The sequence below is a fragment of the Giraffa tippelskirchi genome, chromosome 8, assembly GCF_054371585.1.
Source record: "Giraffa tippelskirchi isolate mGirTip1 chromosome 8, T2T-mGirTip1v1.2.pri, whole genome shotgun sequence".
NCBI lineage: Eukaryota > Metazoa > Chordata > Mammalia > Artiodactyla > Giraffidae > Giraffa > Giraffa tippelskirchi.
In genome coordinates, this window is record NC_137282.1 from 154,375,149 (window position 1) to 154,396,779 (window position 21,631).

Here is a 21,631-nt window from a genome sequence, read left to right on the forward strand (position 1 = left end):
TACTGCCCTGCTAAGGGCCAATTCTTTTGGAAGATCGTCTCTCCCGTGGAGAGTTAGGAAGAAAAGTTGGGGTAAGCAACAGAAAGGCTCTCCAAAGGGACTGAGCTGCCAGTCTATTCAATTCTAGAAAATTCTTCTTCCTATTTCTAATCAAAGGTCTAGTTTAAAAGACCATGCCAGAAAAAAACACGTCTCACCTTAAACCATCTAAACTCAGAGGATCAATTAGTGATGTCTCCCGCCCAGCTGTCACTTGATAAGATCAAGAGGTGTCACTTGCCATCAGTGACACAACAGTTCCACATGTTTATGTGCTACCCAGCAACTCTGCATCACTCCAAGAGTTTAGAAAATCTCAGACACCAAGGCCTTGGGAGGCTGTCTTCCTGTCCTGGGAATGGTGGCCTCCTGCAGTGTGTGAGAGCCCTGGTGTTGGGATACACCGAGGAACAGTGCCAGGCCAGATGTGAAGTAAGGAGTCGGGGTCAGGAGGCTTAAGCCACGTGTTCACAGGGCCAGAAAGCGGAAAACAGAGAGAAGCAGCAGAAAGGTTCTCCAAGGAGAGAACGGTCTGGAGAAAGCAGGTAAGGAGACTCCATCTGAGGACAGGGAACCCAGAAAAGGACGGCAGTGCCACGTGGGGCAAACACAGCTGCCAGGAGCCCTGCGACACTCTCCTCCACTCCCGTCTTCCCAGGCTTCCCGACCACAGCCCTAAGAAGACCGGGCCAGTGAGAGTCAGCCTGGAGGTCAGAAATGACACCCTTCCTCCAGCTCCTGCCTCCCCCATCTCCGACCCAGGATAACACACAGGGGCTCAGGCCAGGGGGCAGTAAAGCACATAGGGCACCCTCAGCCCTACTTATCCTGGTCTGGGTGCCTTTGCTAGAAGCACAGGGTAGAGGGTGCAAAGAAAACATTTCAAAGGGAACCTGCAGCCCATCCTGCCATTTAGGCCAAACAAATCCATGTACGTTCCATAGAAGGGACCTGGAAAACACCAGCCCGAGGTTGCTCAGTCACCAAGGAACCTCAATCCCCACCCAGGTCCAGATTCCTCCAAGCTCCACCCGCTGCCACCCCAACAACTGTGCTCCACCCCACCTCCCCAGCCACCCAGATCCTCCCTCTGATCTGGGCTGCACCTCCATAAAGGGTGTAGCTAGGGACTTCCCTGATAGCTTGCTTTGGCAGCACATATACTAAAACAGAGAAGATTAGCATGGCCCCGCGCAAGGATAACATGCAAATTCGTGAAGCGTTCCATGTTTTTTGGCCTTCCCTCATGGTTCCGCTGGTAAAGAATCTGCCTGCAATGCGGGAGACCTGGGTTTGATCCCTGAGTTGAGAAGATCTGCTGAAGAAGGGAACAGCTACCCACTCCAGCATTTTGGCCTGGAGAATTTCATGGACAGTCCATGGACTTTTTGATTCGGGGCTTTTGGACACTAGTCATGTTCATAGTCAAGAGGGCCTAACATGGGACAAGCAACATGCGGGTGACCTCCACAGGATGCTTCATTAAATGAGAAAAGGGTCTGCCTCCTGGAAACCAAAGCAACGCAAAAACACTATTCTGAAACCCCCAAATCACACCACACAGTAACAATTTGCCAGTAAAAATTCCGAGAGAGGAAGCGGCAACAGGGAATCCCATAAACCTCCATAAATGATGTCATGTGCAAAACCAGTCAGAATGTTATGGTCATTATTACAACAGCTTCCACGGTTCCTCAGATACCATCGCCAGGCCCCATGTCACCATGGGGGATGTGGGAGAGTACTCCTGAACAGCCTGCCAGTGTCCTGAATGGGATCAGAGAGGTCTGAACAAAGCCTGGGGATGCTGCTACAGGGATGAAAGAACCTAATCATGACCTGGGGGGAGGGGCGGGGATGCAGGTGGGGGTTGACACACGTGCCATCCTGCAACGGACAGTGAGAACCCTGGCTCCTGCAGCTCTCCACCATACAACTGGAGTCACCTGACCTTCATGTTCACCTTGGTGGCCACTTAATTGGGGTAAACACTTATTCAGGGTATGCAGAGCTGAGAGATGCAAACTCCCCTCCAAGCCTGAACAGCAGGAAAGGAGAAGCAATGCCCTGAGCAGGCACCATCCCATTTGCCTCTGAAACCCAACAACCAGTTGAAAAGCATAACCCTCAGAGGGATGGAGGAAGGGCCCACTATCATCACAAAGTCATCATGGATTTATCTGGAACAGTCACTTGAAACAGAAGCCAGTCAGGACCTCAGATGGATTTCTACTACCAACATGCTCTGGATGGAGTGAGATTTTCTATTTATAAGTCAACTGCTTCTTTATTTCGAAATCTTTCCTTTGATTGCATCAGGGCCTACTTATGCAATTCACTTTTTCTCTTTTTTGATGACTGATTAAACATAAGGTTATGACTGTGACTAAGACAAAGTGCAAACATGGTAGTTACATTTCCTGTGCTGTGTTTCTCTCAGTCAACATTCAAAGAACAGATAGGAACTTCTGCTTCTGGCTAAGACAGAGTGACAGGGACAGGAATCCCCCCTCCAACCTGAAAGAACTGAAAATCCACACGAGACAGTGGGCATCACAAAACAAAACCCTGTGGTTCCTCAGACACAAATGACTGCCCAGACTACTGCTCTGAGACAATTTCAGACCAGAGCACGTGGAGGGGAATGCAAGAATAATCCAGAGGAATCCCTGAGTTGAGAAGAAGGAACTGAGATTTCAGGGAGGAACAAAATGTATAGGGTGGAGTACTGGAGAGGCAAAAGTTAGACAGAAAACTCTGGAAACTGCTGAGGACCCTCCTCAAGTACTTGCTGAGTACTAGTGAACACACGTGTGAGGGAAGTACTCAAGGAAAAGTACCACAAGGACGGACTATGGGGAACACTCTCCAAACCCCACATAGGGCTGAGAACCATGCTTTGCCAAAACGGTATGCTAACTCACAGGGTTCTCCCTGAGCAGTTGGGAAAACTTATCCCTACACTAAACACTGCTCTCTGGCCCTACCTAACAAAGCATAAAAGGCTCAAAGTTTCCTGGTAACCTAATCATATCCTAGAGCAATGCCTGAAAAGAGTCAGAGAGACACAAACATGCCCAGAACCCCAAAGAAGAAAACTCATGATGCCTGGCATCCACCAAGGAGCCATGAGGCAAGCAAAACAGCAGGAGGACATGACCTGCATTGAGTGGAGGGACATCAATTAAGCCAAACTGACCCCTAAGTGACACGGATGATAGATTAGCAGACAAAGACACTAATAACATCTATTATAACTCCATTCCCTATGTTTAAGGAGGCAGAGAAAAGGTTAACTATATTAGGAGAGACAATAAAGACAAAAAAAAAAAAATCAAACTTCTCGAGACTAAAGACAACATCTGTGGTGAAAAACACATGTCTGCAGATTTTAGACTGAAATTATCTAAAATGAAATACACAGAGGAAAAAAAGACTGGAATAAAATGAACAAAGCATCCATGAGCTGTGAAAACAACTTAAGAGTACCTGGATACACGTACACCTGAAATCCCAGCAGGGGGAACACACATGCAAACTGTATCTACTGAAATCTTTTCCAAAACCGAGAAGCTCTATGAACCCCAAACACAAGAATCAAAGAAAACTATATGAAAGCATATAGCATGATGGTGTGCGTGCTCAATCATATCTGACTGTTTGTAATCCCATGGACTGTAACCCACCAGCCTCCTCTGTCCATGGGATTTTCCAGGCAAGAATACCCTAGTGGGTTGCCATTTCCTTCTCCAATTACATGATAGATTTAAAAAAAAAAAAAAAAAACCTTTAGAAGTAGGCTTCTCGCTAGACACTCACTACAAGCCAGGAGATGGCGGAGCTGTACCTTCAACAAATTCCACAGGGGAGGGGAGGAGGAGGAACTATTGACCTACAATTTTATACCCAACAAAAATACCTTCCAAAAATGAATGAGAATTTCTTACAACTGCATGTGATTCTACAACCCTAGTAAAAAGTTGTTTTTTTTTAACTGAGGGTGAAACAAAGACCATCTCAGACATAGAAAACCTGAAAGATTCATCCAACACCAGCAGAAATTTGAAATGTTAAAGCCCTACAGCCAGAACCCAATGGAAAATGATAACAGAAAGCCATTTAGATCAAAAGGAAGGAAAGAAGAGCGCCAGAAATGAGAACTGGGTGGGTCAACTGTGCAGGCAAGCAGGCTGGACAAAGCTCCATTTACATTATTTACATTTATTTAAATCCACAATTATTTTCTGTGGTTATTAAAGGTGCCACATAATATTCGGTTCCTCAATTTTGCCCCTTTTCTACTTCCTGTAAATAGAAACTATGTTTCAGTCAAGATAGCTCTGAATTCAATAATGCATTTGACATTAAACTATACTACTAATGCATTTTGTCAAACAAATATGTAAAAACTATCAGGCTTTGAAAATTCTAATTCTTACAGAGGGTCACATTGAGTAACTCCTATTTCTAACACTGAATGCTGCCAAGCAAGTGTTCTATGCATTTGGGTCTATCTTCCATCTAAACTTGGTATTAAAGTATTTTATGTTAACACAGTAACTCAGAACAGAAATAAGGAAAACTTATATTTGACAATTCAGCTATAAAAGGAATACCCATTAAAAGCCTAGGAGAATTCTCAGCATCCTGAACATATATTCATCTCCAAAACTTCAACCTTAAAATAATGTTCCACATTCAAAATCCAATCTCCTAGAGCAGGGCTGTCTTTGAACTCCGTAACTCTTATACTACCAAAGGCCTAAATAACTAAAATACAGCAGTTTTTTGTTTAATAAAAAGAAAACATTTCTATCCCTGCAGAGGCATGATCCACACTTTTTTTTTTAAAACTACATAAGACTCTTATGTAGTTTGCTTTTTAAAGTGTGTCAGGGCATCTTAGTATTAAGTACTATTAAAAATAGGGACCACCCCCAGGGGCTTGTGTGTGACTTACATGTGAAGAGCCCATACAGCACCTTCACAAACTATAGCTTGGCCCCCTCATGCCTGCTCTGTGTAGGCAAATACCTGGTCACACCAAGCTTTGCAGAAGAAATTCACACTCTACCATTACAGTCCTTCCTGTGACTCAGTAACTTTAAAAAAAAAAAAAAAGAGGGACACACACCTCCACTTTTCCATCAACCCACAGATGGTGGCGCCATGGAGAAAAGACATGAATCACAATTTGCATAAATCAAACTCTCTAAGACACATCTGAGAAGTCTTCAATGAGTCTGCATGTCCCCATACAGCAATTCATGTGTCATAGGTGCTGATGACAGCTAGCACTGTATCTCATACACAGTCCTTATTATATACCTGGGAGCTTTTCATGAATCAACTTGTTCAGGATACAAAACCCCTCATGAGGTGGTTATTACCGTCACAGATGAGGAAACGAGGCCCAGTGACATTGCAGAACCTGCCCAAGAACACGTAACAAAGAGATGATGGAACCAGAAGTCGTCACGTGGTATGGCTCCAGTGCATACTCTTAGACACTGGGCCACATACAAGGTTCCCATGACACATCCCTGAGAACGACCATTTAGAGGTATAACTCGACCAACTTCTTTGTACACCTTTCCACCACACAGACAATCCCTATCCTGATCATAACCACCATTCCAAGTTTCTCACAGTCCATCCACACCTGACTGACAAAATCTGTCCATTCTGGTTTCTAAAAGATATTCAGATACTTCTTGCAGGAAACACAAATGTTATGATAATCAAGTGTAATGGGAGAAGCCATTTAAGGTGGCGGAGATAAGGAGCCAGGTACGGCCACCAACAAATTCAAAAGGGGTTGATTAAATGCTGAAAGTCTCTCTAATGTTTCCATTCTAAACAGTAAGAACTAATTATTGGATCATTTTAAAACATAATTTATTAAACTCACCTACCACAATGATCAAAAGAAACAGAAAACCAACACCCAGGAATCCCACCAGTGCCGAGTCCCCCAGACCTTCAATGGCTGGGCTGCTCTGTCAAACAGGCCAAGACCTTCTAGAGAGGCTGGCTTTTCCTTTCATAAAGAGTAATTTCAGATGATCACCTTTTAATAACTAAGAGATTCCTTTTATTTTTGCCTCAATACAGGAAAAGAAGTCCTTTGGAACTCTAGATTCTACTGCTTTCTATGTGCCCCAAATTCCCCAACTTAAGTAAACCCAATGGCAGCAACTACACAGGAGCAAACACAGCTTAAGGGGTTTCCGGTAGAAAAATAACACAGTACAAACACTTGAGATGTTTTGACTAAAGACTTAATAAACGTGTTACAAGCATCAATCAGAAAATTGAACTGCTTCAACTTGCAGGCTGGAAATTTAGGGCAAGGTCTAAACTGAGGCTGGCAGAGTCTACACTTCAGATTCCAATTTTTCTAAAGAAAGTCAAACACATAAATTCCCTTTCTTTCCCCTGCTCTAACCAAGACAAAAGGCATTATTAACTGGTGACCCTAAAAACATGTACCTAAAAAGAGCAATTAATTATACAAAAAGAGCAAGCATTCATATCATTCTCAAGAGAGAGGTAATGCTTTTCCAAAACAAATACATAAACCATGAATCTGGAATTTTAGGATTTAGTGTGCTCTCCCAGAAAGTCTAAATGTCAACCGAGAATACAAGTGGTCCATCATAGAACATGCTCTCTGCATGTGTATTTTTGGGAATTTTAGACACAAGGTAAAAAGCAGAATTTAGTCAACAATCTGCCCAATGCTTGAAGCAACATTTCAAAATTACCATTTAGGTAGTTACTCTGGGCTTGGGATCAGCAGACACAACGTAACTTCTTTTAAAAGGTATGTTATGTGTAAGAAGGTTGGCACTGAAGTCTGACAGTAACTCACAAAGCCCCAGGAATTTGGATTCCAGTTCCTATGATCTGCCTGACAAGGTAGGGCATGTACCATATAGTTTATACCAAATGTTCATGCTAAATACTAACAAGCAATCAAAAGAGCTCTTTTAAAGCCAAGAAGTAGTAAAAGTTACTTTTTATTTGCTGTGTACCCTGCAACACAACAAGACATTTATGCACTAACTACATTATCCCTTCGTAAACAACATGCCATGCAGGCCACCTGAGACCAGCTCTGAATGTAGCTTAACCTGTCAAACCTGAATCTATACTATATCCCTGGGTAGATTTCACTAGTAAGAGTGTGATCCTAACTCCCCAAAATGCTGTCACGAATCCTTAATTCAGTAAAACAAGTTACTCAGCACGCTAATAATTAAACAGATTAGCAATGGGTTAAGTTTTCCCTAAGTTCCCCTGAACAAAGTTTCTCTTTTCTGCTGCCCTGGAGAGTTAAAGCTAATTGACTGATTTGCACACAGCTGCCACACAGCACTACAGTCGCGTGCAGAGAGGAAGCCGGCAGCACTACCATCTGAGAAAGGGATCTGGAGCCAGGGACAAAGGGCTCCCCACCCCCACCCCAAGGGGATGACCTTCGTTGTCATACCACCTTGCCGACCAATCCCAGCAGAGGTGAAGGTGATGGCCAGCCACATAGCTACAATACTAGTCACTGTCACTTCCAACCACAATCACAGAATTCTGTTCTCCAAACATAGATGAAAGATGATGCTAGCTACACAACGGCCCCATCCCCGCCCCACCCATGTTTGGAAACATGGATAGTATTATTACACATTCCAATATGTTTACAAATGTAATTTAAAAAACAAAAAACATATCCTTTAACCCCCTGCTCTTGTGATGATGCACTTTTCAAATTGGGGCAGAGCATCTGAAACATAAAAGGCTTCCACTGAGACACTCAGCCAAGTGTCTTTAAAAAGAGTAGCATACAAGGCCCAGTACACTGGCAGAGACGGTTCTCACACACGCTTGCTAACTGTACTCAAAACAAATCCAAGGACACCTTCGAAGATACAGTGCTGAGGAGCAAGAGATAAAGATGATGGAAATGGAGACTGTATTCCATGAGGTTTCTAAAGGAAGACACTGCACGACAGGAAACAAAGGCTTGCAGCTAACGGCGCTCCAATTTCAGATCTGAAGTGCAGATCTATTACAGATTTTTAAGTATCCACACATGGGCAGCCTTGTCCTTTCCTCTTTGCTGCCAAATTCAGTTCTTCATTAGATACACACATCAAGATGGTTTCTGAAAAGTAACTGTAACTCTGTACACAGAAAGGGCACACAAAGAAGTCCAGACCGGGGATTATTCTGCCCCCCTTTTCCCATCTTCTCCAAAAAAACAGATCCTAAGAACAAGTAATTAATCTTGTCATCCAGGAAAACACTGAGTATGAGAACGGAAATGGAATGAAATGAAATATAATTCTAAATGGGGGCAGGGGGGATCACCATCCTACATGAGACATGAAATAAGGCAGATAACTAAAAAAGGGCTTTTAAAACACTCAATTAAAAGTGTTATTATATAACGTCACTATCACTGTCTGGCCATGAAGCCACAGCTCTTGTTAAACTACCATAGCCAACTTCCTGATCAAGCTATCTTAAGCTTATTTAGGGAAGTCATTAAAAAAAAAAATTAAAAACTTGCTGGTAAATTAATTCTATGAACCGATTTCACACCTACTTACTTGGTTAACATAAATGGATTTTGCTTTCCTGACAAGGGGAAAATTTTTTTTAGAAACACCGCATTTAAATCTTCATATTTTTTGAAACACCTCTGTAGTAATGGCAAAATACCATCTAATATACTCAAGAACACAACTGATGAAAATCAATTAAAATGAACAGCAAAGGCAGGAATGACAAACTGGCAACTCTCTGGCCAATTTTTACAACAGGAACGTGTTTTGCTTGGCTCATACCTTTTTTTTTTTTTTGATTTTACTCATCTTTAATGATAATTAGTGGACAATATTTAGAAACCAGGGTATTTGATACAAAAATCCAGAATTCTGGCTCCTCTGTGAAAAAAATCAGGAGATTGGGCGAGTGGGCCCACGTGCGTTCCCACTTGGACAAAATGGGCGGCTAGTTTGAAGCCCCTGGTTTGAGGCGTGGCTGTGTGCAGCCTTTGTACTAACCTTTTCCTCGACGGCCCTTCTTCAAAATCTGAAGAACTAACATCGTTGCTAGTCGAGGACACTTGGGAGGCATCGTCCTTCTCATTCTCTGACTGTTCTGATGCTGGTCCTAATCCCTTAGACTGGCCATTACCCAGGAGCCCTACAGGTGAGAAAAGGGGACAAACACTTAAATGCATGACATAAGGAAGCAGCACTTTACCCCAGTCAACCCTACACAGTGGCCGATGAGGGCAGACAAGAAACTCGACAGGAGAGAGCCAGAAGGTATGGATCCCCTGAGAATGGAGGGGAGAAGTCCCACCTCATCCTACTTTTGACCTTACACAGGAGTGGAATGCCTGCCAAAGAAATAATGCCAACAGTAAGCAATTCAAGCAGAAATGTGTTATCGTAATAATATACTACAGGGCTCTTTCTAAAGTACGTCAACTGGGCTTTCCGGTGGCACTAGCGGTAAAGAACTCGCCTGCCAAGGCAGGAGACATAAGTACATCAGCATCTTTCAGGACTGGGGAAAGAAAAGTACTTTACATAATTACCAATCCAAACTAGTTATCCTTCCAGGACCACACATTTACTCCAGGAAACACTACAACCCTTTTTGGAATTGCATTCAGGAAACTGTAACTACCACCCAAGAAAAAGCATCAATCATTGCTTTGTAGCCATCTATCAGTTCTTAACTAGAAATCTGAGTTTAATTTCTTAACTAGTTAATTTCTTAACTAGAAATCTTAACTAGAAAGGCAACCTTCTCTTCATAGCAATCCTTCCCATCAGAGTCGCCATGTTTGAATCTGACCGTCTCAAAGGATCAAGATTCTACGTGACAGCATACGTGGTGCCATGCGGAAGAGGGGGTCTCAGGGCCCCAGGATGTGCTTCCAGTAACCCGAGCTGGAGAAGCGCCTGCACCAAGTGATACGGAAGTCGTTTAGCAGCCAGGTCACACTAATGGGCAACAGCTGAATAAAAGCCTGGTCCTTCCAGCACTCAGACATCCTTCTATCCAATCCAGAGTTCTGGATACAATTTAGTTTCTACCAATGGGAGGCTTATACCTGCACAAGTGTCCACAGCCACTGGCCCCCAGTTTCACTGCCTAGTCACCAGCCTCTGGGCATCGGCAGAAATGCTAACACAGTGCCTACATTCTCACAGCCACAGGGTTTGGGTTTTATATAAAGCCAAAAGGGCAGGAGTCTTTTGTTCTCCCAACACTTTCAGCAAGTTTGTAAGCATTTATGTCCCTGTATTAAATCCCTTTTTAGCTGAAGCATTTAAAGAGTGGTTCCTGTTAGTCGCCGTAAACACTATATTCCACATACGGAGTCAGATTTTCGGGAAAAAAACAGTATACTGCAACAAAACCCTGGGACTTGGCCTGCTTATGCATTTCCCCAGTTATCTATTTTTACATCATTTCAGAGTATGAATAATAACATAAGGTTGGAAATCTAATACAATGCAGTAAATAAAATCCCATGGCTGTCACTTAGACTTGGGGCTCTGGGAGTCATGACTACAATATGGAAATGAAAACACAGACAACTTCCCAGAGAAAGAGAAAAATGTGGGGCGTGTGCACTGTGAGGCAAACAGGAGACATAACTGGAGGGAAATCTATGGGTCTGAGGGTTGAAGTGTGGCCAACATTTCAAAGATGAGAGCAGTGCTATTCATTAAAGGAACCACCAGTCACACTGCGCGGCTGAGCATTTGAAACATAGCTAGTGTGGGTAAGAGGATGGATGATTATTTAACCACATTTAAAACTCACAATAACTAACATTTCTAAAATAATTTTATACTAATTCTAAAAATATTCTGGACAAATTATTAGGTTACATCAAACACATTTAAATTAGTCTTAACCTGCTCCTTTTAGATTTTCTAATGCAGCTCTAAAAACTAACACTACATATGTGGTTGAAATAACATCTCCACTGATCAGCACTGAATGAGAGCCCTGCAGTAATGCAATGGGTTGGAGTTGGTCCCCCACCCCACCCCAAGATGTGTTAACACGTCCATACAACAGCCCACCAGGACAGCAGGAGGATACAGAGCACACTTATAAACACAGATTAGGAAACTAGCCCAGGGACAGAATATAAGTCAATGGATGAACAACCAAACTTGAAAAGGATGGTGGATATGAAATAAAAATTCTGATTACGGAACCATATATGAAATCAACATTTAAGGGGCATGTATCTCTAAAATAGAAGTGTATTCCTGGTTGAATTCACATTTTTCAATAGTACAAAAGGACTTTAAGGAGGATAAAGCAGGAAAGGAGGAAGGAAATATAACTATTTTCTGCACACTTACCATATTGCCAGGGCACTGGGGATAGAGGCATAATCCAGCAAATCTAAATTTTAGTAGTGACAGGAGATGTACCTGTGTGTGTCAGTTAGCAGTATGCAGCCCTGAACTTGTAGGGCAAGCCAGAGGGGAGGGCAGTGAAGATGAATCACTGGAGCAAGCAAGCCTGCCAACCGCAAAGCGAAGAGAGCAAAGCTGGTATCTGCAACCACCTAAAAACAAAAGCCAAGGCAGTGGTGGTGCTGGCGGCGCAGGAGGAAGAAGAGGTGGTCGTTTTGAAGCTACGTTTGGAACAAGGAGGAGACAGGAAGGAGGTGCCACTGGGTGAAATCAGGGAACAAGCACTTGCTCTCCCCTTTGGTGCACAGCAAGGTCTCAAGGGTCTGCTGAGGGAGCAGGCAGCCCATGAGTGAATGAATGAAGGAATGAGTAAAGCAGAGAAAAGCTCAGCTGTTCAATGACAAGGAGAACCTCAGCAGACTGTGAAGAGCGGTGACACTCGAGCTGGAGCCCTGCTGCTGCTGCTGAGTCGCTTCAGTCGTGTCCGACTCTGTGCGGCCCCACAGACGGCAGCCCACCAGGCTCCCCTGTCCCTGGGATTCTCCAGGCAAGAAGACTGGAGCGGGTTGCCATTGCCTTCTCCGAGCTGGAGCACTAGTTAGAATCACCTGGAGGTTCAAGCACAGGGTCCCCTTCTAACATGCCCTTTTAACACCAGAAGATGCTGGCTCTGCTTTGGCTGCTCTGGGGACCACATTCTGAGATCCACTACTGCAGGGGCAAGCGAGAGTCAGTCAGCAAGAGATCTAGTTGCTCCAAGACACTATAAAGCTCTGGGGAAGCGTGCGCTAGATCCCAGGAAACCGACTATGTTTGTCCTGCCCTAACAACTCACAGTAAGGCACCCAGACCCAAAGTTCTGCTGGGGCATTCATTCTTCTACCCCAGATCATCAATTTTGTGAAGGGGAAGAGAGCTGCTTACAATACTTAACCACAAAGCTATGGGAAGTCTGCTAATGGTAAATACAGGGAAACTGAATTATGAAATTTTACATGAAAAGGGGGAATTTTAATTGACTGTATGGGAGCTTAATGTCAGGCTGAGGAAGAGAATGCTCTGAAATGCTATTGCAAGACTAAGCTCCATTAAAAAGAATCAAAGTACTGAGTCCACTGTCCCATGCCCTCATCAGACTGTTACCTTGAAAGAACACCAAAGTTTCCCACATTTCAAGGATTAACCAAGTCTATCACCCGAACTAGGGGAGAGATGGGTTGTCATTCACTTTCTAGATCAGGAAAATGGGGACCACGCAAAGGTGCTGCTTGCCCGTCCTATGAACTGGGGGATGGCGGTTGTTTTCAGCCTTTTCAGGGGGTGAGACTGACTTTTTCTGCATGACTGACTGTTTTGATTTGAGTACCCCCAGCCTGTACATCAGCACAGAGAAAGTGTTCATTTATTTTCAGTGAGACCGTCTACATGGTTGGATAAACTTGGGCTTTTTTCTTTTCTGCACACCCCCACCCCACCCTTCACATCTCCAGTGCGCCAGCTACCCTATTTCATTTTGAAGGTTTTCATCCAACTAGTACCACCTGCCAATGCAGAAGAGCCAGGTCAGCAAGACGGATCATGACGCCACGGGGCAGAAGAGCCATTACGAGAGCATCAGGCAAGCCAGTGCGGGCTGCCTCTCCTCTCCCCGACGGAACAAAGCCCCACCACCAGTTTTTACAATGATTTTTAGTCCATGAGAAATAATCAAACAGCATCCCCTCCTTCAAACACACAAACTGGCTTTATTTTTCCAAACCCCTCCCCCCATCAACACAAACCTTTGTGGGGAGAGGAGGTTAAACAGAGAAGCAGAGAGGCCCACACATTCTGCGCCCCCCTACTCGAGCATTCGCTCTCCTCTATTAATATTCAGTAGGTTGAACTTAAATTAAACCACATCTATTGTCTCTCACAAAAGCAATAAATATGAGCTGAAAATTCCAAGTCACTGCGGTAAAGGCGGCTTGGGCACTGCCTTCAACCTCGGCAAGCAAGTCACCATCAGCTGACAGGGCGGCGAGTCACAGGCCACCCTGAGGGCAGTGCCCGTGCTCAGGAGCTGAGAGCCCAGAGGAAACAGAATTCAGCAGCTCTGCACCCCACCTCCCAGTGAGCCAGCAAGGAAAAGGCTTTCAAGGCAACACACCCGAACTGATCCTTGCTAAGCCTGGAACAGCAGCAGCAAAGAGGAAGGGGGCTTCCTTGCTGGGGGCTGCCCATGAGTGTGTGTGAACTTCTCCTTCTGGCTGTAACATAAAGGGGGCTGGGATACTTGAAACACAAATGAGGCCAAAGATCCCTTCAGCTAGCGGTGATGAGAGCTACAGATTTCAGAACAGAAACATACACAGAGAAGGAAATTCTGTCCCAGCCTCTGAAAAGGGGGACAAGCATGGGCAGTGCTTATAATTTTATGATGTTTTAGACACAAAGAAGTTTCCCGAGTCCTCCTGTTAGCTACCCATACAAGACGAAATACACAATGGAATAAAAACCTAACGCCTCGTTTCACAAAAGCAAGGCCTAGAGAAGGGTTAAAGAGAAAGAAAAACAAGGAGATCTTTGAAGCTGTTCCCGAGCTTCCAAAACATCTGGAGCACACCAAACGTATTAGCATATTAGGGAGAGTCAGTGTATTTGGCTTTGTTGCAGAAGAGATGCACAAAAGGTAATTCTGTATTATGGAGCCAATGCCCGTCTGTCACCCTATCACTGCGAGACAAGGTATCACATTACATATTAAACAGTCAAGCATCCAAAGAGAGCTTTTATTTGCAGCAGCAGCAGTGCGAGTGTGTGCGTGTGTGTGTGTTGAGGGAGGGGAGTGGCAAGACATAAAAGCAGCCCCCTTGGCCGAGGTAGGACCCTCTCTGAGGTACTTAGAATGTCTGTTTTGCTGCCATGATTAGTGGAAAATAAAGCCTATTTTCACTCAAATTTTGGAAGAAAAATTGGATTGTTTGCCTTGTACATGTGGATGCTGGGGAAAACCTGCCCGGGGCCAGCTTCACGGAGTCAACATGAAAATGTAGTTTAAACCCAACTGTACACACTCGGGTCAGCAGCTGAGCCTTTGGATCGATCCTGGGGTCCAGGGAAACAGGTGAGCAAGGCAGAGGGGTCTGCGAAGCGAAGCCCAGGCCGGACCACTGACACCCTCTCTGCCACAAAACACCAAGGTGGCTGAGAACAAACCACAGTCATGAGGCATGGTGTCACTGCCACACTCGTGGGCAACGGAGCACAAATGAGCAGGGTTTACTACTTCAGCTCATGGAGGGTCCTTATCCCTTTCCCTCAGGAGGATGGCCCCCTCAGACCAGGCCGCCCCTTTGTCTTCTCTCGAGTCAGCGATGGAGATTTCCCACTCCAGCCAAGAAAACACAGCCCCAACGGCCCCTCAAAAGAGCCCCCAAGATGCAAGCGCACCCAGAAAGTAGGGAGAGAGAGGCATGGATGGAAGGATAGATCAATACAACAGACAGACAGATGGACAAATAGATAAGATAGATGGATAGATAGGCAGGCAAGCACATAGATCGACAGATAGAGAGGCAGGCAGATTACAGAATCCCCCAGGAGCCCTTCACAGCCATACCTTTTCTGCACAAAACCTTGGACATCTTTTCAGTAAGGATGTTCATTAAAAACCTGACAGTGATAATGTCACAGAAAAGCTGGGCCACCGGGCAGGCAAGGAAAATATCTGACCCTCATCCTTTTCTCCTCTTTTCAGAATCAAGCAAATGACTGAATTTGAGAGACATGAACAGGAAGAGAGACAAACAGAAACCCTAGCCCAGGAGGCAGCTCCTCACCTCAAGCCCACAGACAGGTCACAAGTACCCACGAAGGGGGACCAGAGCGCCGCTCTGACTAAACCCCAAACCGGTCAGCACCACCAGGAGACAAAAGACCTCTCCTCCCCACATCCCGACAGGAGTCACAGGAGAAGAGGCTCCAACAAGGACCAAAATGCCACAGCGGAACTTCACTGGATACAGAAGTGCCTCCACCGGAAGGGTCCAGGAGATCTCTAGGAAAGATGTCTGAATGGGCCCAGAAGCTACTGAGGCTCTGATGATGATGCCCGTAAGCAGTGCACTGTGCGTCTCAGCACAACTCCTCTACTTCTTTAGGGCAAAGGCTCTCCTCCCTACACTCCGCATCCTCCCATCCTTCACCCTTCAAATGATTCCTACAACAATCAGAACAGGTACAGTGTCTTGAGTACAAATGATTACTGAAATACAAGCATTCACATTGCTCTACGGTGAAAAGCTCCACCTGCATCCAGTCGCCCTTAGTCTCCTACCTCAAGGTCATACCTTCTCTTGGTCCCTGCCCCCATCCCAGGACCTTGCTATGTTTACACTGGCAAACCAGCCAACCTAGTTATAACTGTCCATCAAAAGCACAAATCCTTGGAATCCCCTAAAACATGAAACTCAAGTACTCAAGTCTCTTGTCAGCTAAGTAAAAGGGTGTGCTGGACAAGTGGCCCAGTGCTGAGCCTCCAAGAGGTCGAAGATTGCCTTCCACATTCAAAAGAAGTGATTAAAGACAGTGTTGGGCTTAGGCTGGTGTGGAAAATGAGCTGCAGAACAATGGACCACTGCAGAGCCTGGGAACTTAAGAGGCAGACACAGCAGCGGAAGGGAACCCTGCGCATTTTTATCAAAATTCTTTTAGATAAACAAGACCAGCATGTCCAAAGTCTTCTGTTCCGATAAGATGACATGCCAAAATCTGGTTTTATAAATCCAGTAACTTGCGCTTCTCAAAGGGAGATTTTCCGTAAGCAGAGCATGTTTCGGGATAGTGACATTCTACCTATAATTAAAACGTGTGTGTGTGTGTGTGTGTAATTAAAACGTGTGTGTGTGTGTGTGTGTGTGTGTGTGTGTGTATTTGGAGAGAGAGAATAGGAAAGCTTCATATAGTCATTACATTTACCCCACAAAACATAGTCACCAAAAGAAACCAGTTCTCCAATATTAGCAAGTCTCTACAAAGTTAAACAAAGCTGGCTTTAACACAAATCCCATAAAGTTATTAGCTTACAGGCACAACTCCAAACACTTAAGTGTTCTGACAACTTAATTCAGAAAGGTAAACAGCCACATCCTCACTCCCAAACATCCCTGGCAGTCTTTATTCCCTAAGCCCAGAAAACAGACCCCATGGAAGTCCTCAACTCTTTGTTATAAGCTTTCCGGTGCACTCATACCTCACTACATACAGATAAGTCAGCTGCACACCCACTTCTCAGATGAAAATAACAAAGGACTAAGTGGGATATTCAAAGTCCAAAAGAAAAAACAAAAATCTGCTGACAGCAAGCTAGCTCAGAGAGGCCTACTGCCTCCTGGAGCTGCCTTCTTTCCGGGGCTGAAATGTAATGGAAACAGTACAAAAAGCAGAACTCCAGTAACATGGCAAAGATTTGAGGCACCTAAAATTGATGGCTGCTAAAATTCACCTGTGTTTATACTTATGCAAACATGTATGAATGCACGAAATACGGGAGCAGAACCGAGAGCACTCAAAGTTTAAGCTTTAAGGTCCAACCTAGAATCACTGAGTCTCTGTTTACATGCCTCAGTTTCCTCCATTTTTCAAGGAAAGAGGACAAGAGGCGGAGAAAGAAAGTATGAAGGGAAATGAAAACCATGCATACCGTTTATAAAGGAGACCAAAGCTATGGCAGAGGATGAACTAATTTATAATCAAACATCTATTTTTAAATGCTGGGAAATGACCACAGAAACTAGCAATAAAATAAAGGGGGCCAGCCATCACTGGATGGCAATTCAGCCCCCAGAGAAAGGTTGAAATCCATACAAGCCTGACTAAAACTGCAGATTTGGCCAAAATGGTCAACAGAACTCAATGCTTTAAGAGCGACATGAATTCTCTCTTGTAAATTTCCACAGTGCCTTTGCAGGAGCCACTACTGCCCCCAGGGAGGATACCAAAGCCAAAAGAATAGTAATATTAAGCAAATTGCAACACTTTTTTTTTTTTAAAACATACTCTCATATATATACAGCACCTTGCCATCCATAATGGATTTAATCAGGACCCCAGCAGGGAAACCCACAAAAGGCCTATTTCTCCAACAAAAGCCACAGCAGCCTGAAACAAATCTAGAGCTATTTGGTTTTTTATTTGATTCATAGGAACAGACCTTCTATCCCAGGTTCCTCAAGATAAGCCACCAAAAACTGCACCTGACAGACCCGTGGAGCAGCCATCCTCAGAGCCGGATCATTGCAGAGAGACAGAGAGGAAGGAGGACAGAGGACGAGAGGGAGGAGGGGGAGGGCGAGCGCGAGGCAGGCTCGGAGCACTTGTCAACAATCCTCCCCTGCACGTACCGCGGGCGCCTGCGGATTCCGCCAGTGCAGATTCCGCGCGGCCGGGGGGAGGGGAGGCGCCGGGAGGGAAGGTTATTTATGTGGCTGCGAGAGACTCTAACACCAAAGAGGAGGGGTCTGGGGCTTTTTTCCCCCTTCCTGATGAATTAGAATGAGAAAAAGGAAAGGCTCAAATAGCTTTTCACCCTGCAATTTCCTCAACCTGCAATGCAGACAAATCCTTATTTTTAGGATCTCTGACATGGTGTGGGGCGGGATGGGGGGCCCCCTTGGATGGGAGCAGTTTAATTGTCCACACGTCTCTGTGCCCAGGGTCAGACTGCTCTCCCCTCCTCGCCCCCGCCCCACCCCCCTCGCTCACGCACTTCCCCCTCCCCAGCCCAGCCGCGGGGTCCTAGCATATTTTCCATGGCATCCTTTTTTTAACATCATAATCTGTGTCATTCAGCACTTGCCTTTTTATTTATTTTTATTTGTTTTTTTGGCTGGGAAACCTGGGCAGCTCTCCAGACAGACTGCAGAAATCTCTTTCCACAAGCTCCTCCTCCTCCATCCCGCGCCCCCTCCCTCCCATTCCTGCTACCCGGGTGCTCCATCACTTCAGTGATGACCACATGGGCCACGGCTGCCCTCCCCGCCCCCAGCGCCTGGACACCCCGCCCCCAGGCACATAAATTCATCTAATCTAATAAAACAGAAGCTGTTTTCCCTCATTGTTCCTTGAGGATCTTTCACAAAACGGGCTCTGTGGCCTGGCAGCTGGCGAGAGGGGTGAAAAAGGCAGGATTCCAGCAGGGCTGGCCAGCTCCCTGGCCCCAGATAACTGGAGCTCGCATCTCCTTCCCTATGTCATAAGCTGTTTGATTGTTAAAGTCAATGCTTTTGAAGCTTTTGAACTTCAGCTGGCAATTATCACGTCCAGAGCACATGCTCTGAACACCAGCCCACGCTCTCCTCTTTATGCCTCTCCAGAGGGGAAGAAGATGGTGGACACCCTCAGAGAACCCACATGTCATTGAAAGCTTCACTAGCAGGCTCATCCAAGGGAGCTGGGAAAGGAATGCCCCTTACTCCTAACTTTCAGCCTGTGGCTGTTGTTGTTTAACTATTGACTGAGCCCCTTCTGGGCTTTACATAGGTTAAGTTATTCAGACTTCAAAAAACCCTAGAAGCAGATCTGTCCTGGTTGCAGGGCCAGTGACTATGCATTTTGTCTGCTCTGTTTCCTAAATGACCACAGCATCTCTACCTGCCCTCACTTTCAAACAAAAAACGTCAGGAGGCAGGTGATGGTCTGCCCGAACCGCTACTCAATTTCCAAAACTTTAAAACCAAAATTACAGGCGAGGCCTTTAGAGATAATCTAGTACAATCCCCTACTTTACAGATGAGTCAACTGAAGCTTCTGCAGGTCTGGTTCTTAACCAAGAGCACGGTGAGTAAATCCTCAACAAGCAGAAGGCCATCCAAGAACCTGGGGTCTCTGGGGCCAGGGGCAAGCTAATACACCAGAACAACCTCATGACAAACTCCCTGTAGGATGCAGGGCTGGAAAAGCCTCTGCTACCATTACACGCCCAGTGTGAGCCCAGAACAGACCCTCATTCAGCTCTCTCCAGTGCAATCTATTCCTATTATGTTGAACAACTGTTTGGCGTGTATCCCACTGCAGCATAAGTCATACACAGTCCATTAAAGGACATTTAAGGAGTGACTGTTTGGCTCGTCCCTCTTCTTTGTACTGAGACTTGTCTTAGTGGCCTTCCCTGATCAAAAGCACCCAAAAGGGAGAACTGCAAAGGAAATATGAGGCAGGTGTTGATTTGGATGTATGGAAATTTTGAAAAAAAGGTTAGTAAAAAGGTACCAACCACAAGACATAACCCATCAGTCAGAAATGAAGCTTGAGGGTCATGAATGGATAATGGTTATGCTTAACAATCCCACTCTGACCACTCAGACACAGCCCCAGCCAGTAAGTAAGGGCTCTCTGCTCTTTCCCTATCTCTAGTCTCCCAGGCTTCCTCTTCCAATCAACTGAAAAAGTAACAAGGTATTTAAAGTCAAAAAGATAAGGCAACCCACTCCCATATTGTTGCCTGGAGAATTCCATGGACAGAGGAGCCTGGTGTGCTACAGTCCATGCGGTCGCAAAGAGTGGGACACGACTGAGAGACTAACACTTTCACTTTAACAGGATGTTGGGCCCCAGACTGCTCTTACTTCTAAAAGCACAGCAGCAACTGACGACGCACTTTTTGTTGTTCGGTTGCCAGGTTGTGTCTGACTCTTTGTGACCCCATGGACTGCAGCATGCCAGGCTCCTCTGTCCTCCACTCTCTCGCAGAATTTGCTCAAATTCATCAGACTGTGCACTAGGGATTTATTCCCTAAGAGACGTGCTTAGCCAGCCCTGTGTGTCCACTCTGGCCTGTGCTCTGCTGCTGGGTTGGGAACAGGAACTGGGAAAACTTCTGGCTGTAAACTTCAGTAGGTTTTGGACTGTTCGGCTGAAACACTGTTTTACCAAAGAGGAAAGCTATCTTCAGCAGCAGACAGACTGGAAGGAGCAGCATCCTCCAGGAGATATACAAGAACACTGAGAGCGAGGTTCAGCTTCACAGCAGCATCACAACGTTCAGTATTGAAATTCTGTTAAGAGGGGAGGGTAGAAAGGGAGACTGGCAATGACTGTTTCTTTATTCAAACAAAGTATGATTGACAGCATTACCAGCTAAGTTGCAACATTCAAAGATCGGAGGAAGTCTCAATTCTTAAATGAAGACAAGACTCCCCCCAATACTGGCAACTCTGTCGCGCCCCCTTTTCTGTAACTTGGATAAAACAGAGAAAATCTGCAAACTCAATCACTAAAATACTCTCTATTGTGCTTCCCCCTACCTCATTATTCTTTAAGTTACAGCACAAATATGCATGCCTAAATAGTATATTATTTTACTGTGCACAATTACTAGCTTCACAAAAACGCTATCACACCATGTTAAGCCTTAGAAGATTTTTCTTCCAGCTCAACATTAGGTTACTAAGATCCCACCATGATTTTGTTTATACCCTATCCCGTCATTTTCACTACACTCTATTGTATGGTGTATGTGTGTGTGCTCACTCAGTCGTGTTCAACTCCTTGCGACCCCATGGAAACTGTAGCCCACCAGGTTCCTCTGTCCATAAGAGTTCCCAGGCAAGAATACTGGAGGGGGTTGCCATTTCCTCCTCCAGGGATCAAACCTGCATCTCTTGCATCTCCTGCATTGGCAGGCAGGTTCTTTACCACCATGCCACCTGGGAAGCCCCATTGTATGGATATTCCACAATTTATTTTGATTCTCTTGTTCATTTAAAGTGTTGCTGATCTATTGCTATCATGAACCATGCTGCAAACATCCTTCTGCTTGTCCCCTGCCAAGAAAGTGCTACAGTTCCTCTGAGATACAAACCTAGGAGTAAAAATTACTAGAGATTCTTGGATACGCAAATATTCAAATTTATAAGTTAACAGCAAACTGGTTTCCAAAGTCAGTTTTTGCTTGTGTACCAGCAATGTATCACCAAACCTCCAAATGTTTAAACATGAAGACCTCTTATTACTCAAGGCTCCAGAGTACTAGTCACTTCAACTGCTACTTTAAAAGAGATCAGAATTTTAGAAAGGATGTCCTGTCTGAAGAAATGCTCTGCAGCTAGCCAGGTACAAGGCTGTCCTCCACCTGCTTATCGCCTCAATGC

General features: G+C 45.0%; 1 protein-coding gene, 1 long non-coding RNA gene and 1 pseudogene across 42 annotated transcripts in view; 2 read left to right on the forward strand and 1 right to left on the reverse strand.

Moving 5' to 3' along the window:
- JARID2 (jumonji and AT-rich interaction domain containing 2) overlaps positions 1–21,631 on the reverse strand; it is a 258,888-nt gene that overhangs the window by 86,694 nt on the left and 150,563 nt on the right. For 31 of the 41 annotated variants that reach the window (XM_081518181.1, XM_081518197.1, XM_081518213.1 and 28 more), the window contains one exon: positions 9,108–9,249. The exons of 8 other annotated variants lie outside the window; for them this stretch is intronic. In XM_081518181.1, the coding sequence (XP_081374307.1) occupies positions 9,108–9,249 (142 nt within the window). Of the gene's footprint in view, positions 1–9,107; positions 9,250–17,694; positions 17,784–21,631 lie in introns of those variants that run through there. 2 more of the 41 variants (XM_081518193.1, XM_081518195.1) reach the window with 1 other exon arrangement.
- LOC145516723 (uncharacterized) lies at positions 335–16,220 on the forward strand. The gene is made up of 2 exons (XR_014061699.1): positions 335–584; positions 15,241–16,220. It is a non-coding gene; the product is annotated as an uncharacterized LOC145516723 (long non-coding RNA).
- On the forward strand, positions 1,183–1,273 carry LOC145519285 (U6 spliceosomal RNA; annotated as a pseudogene).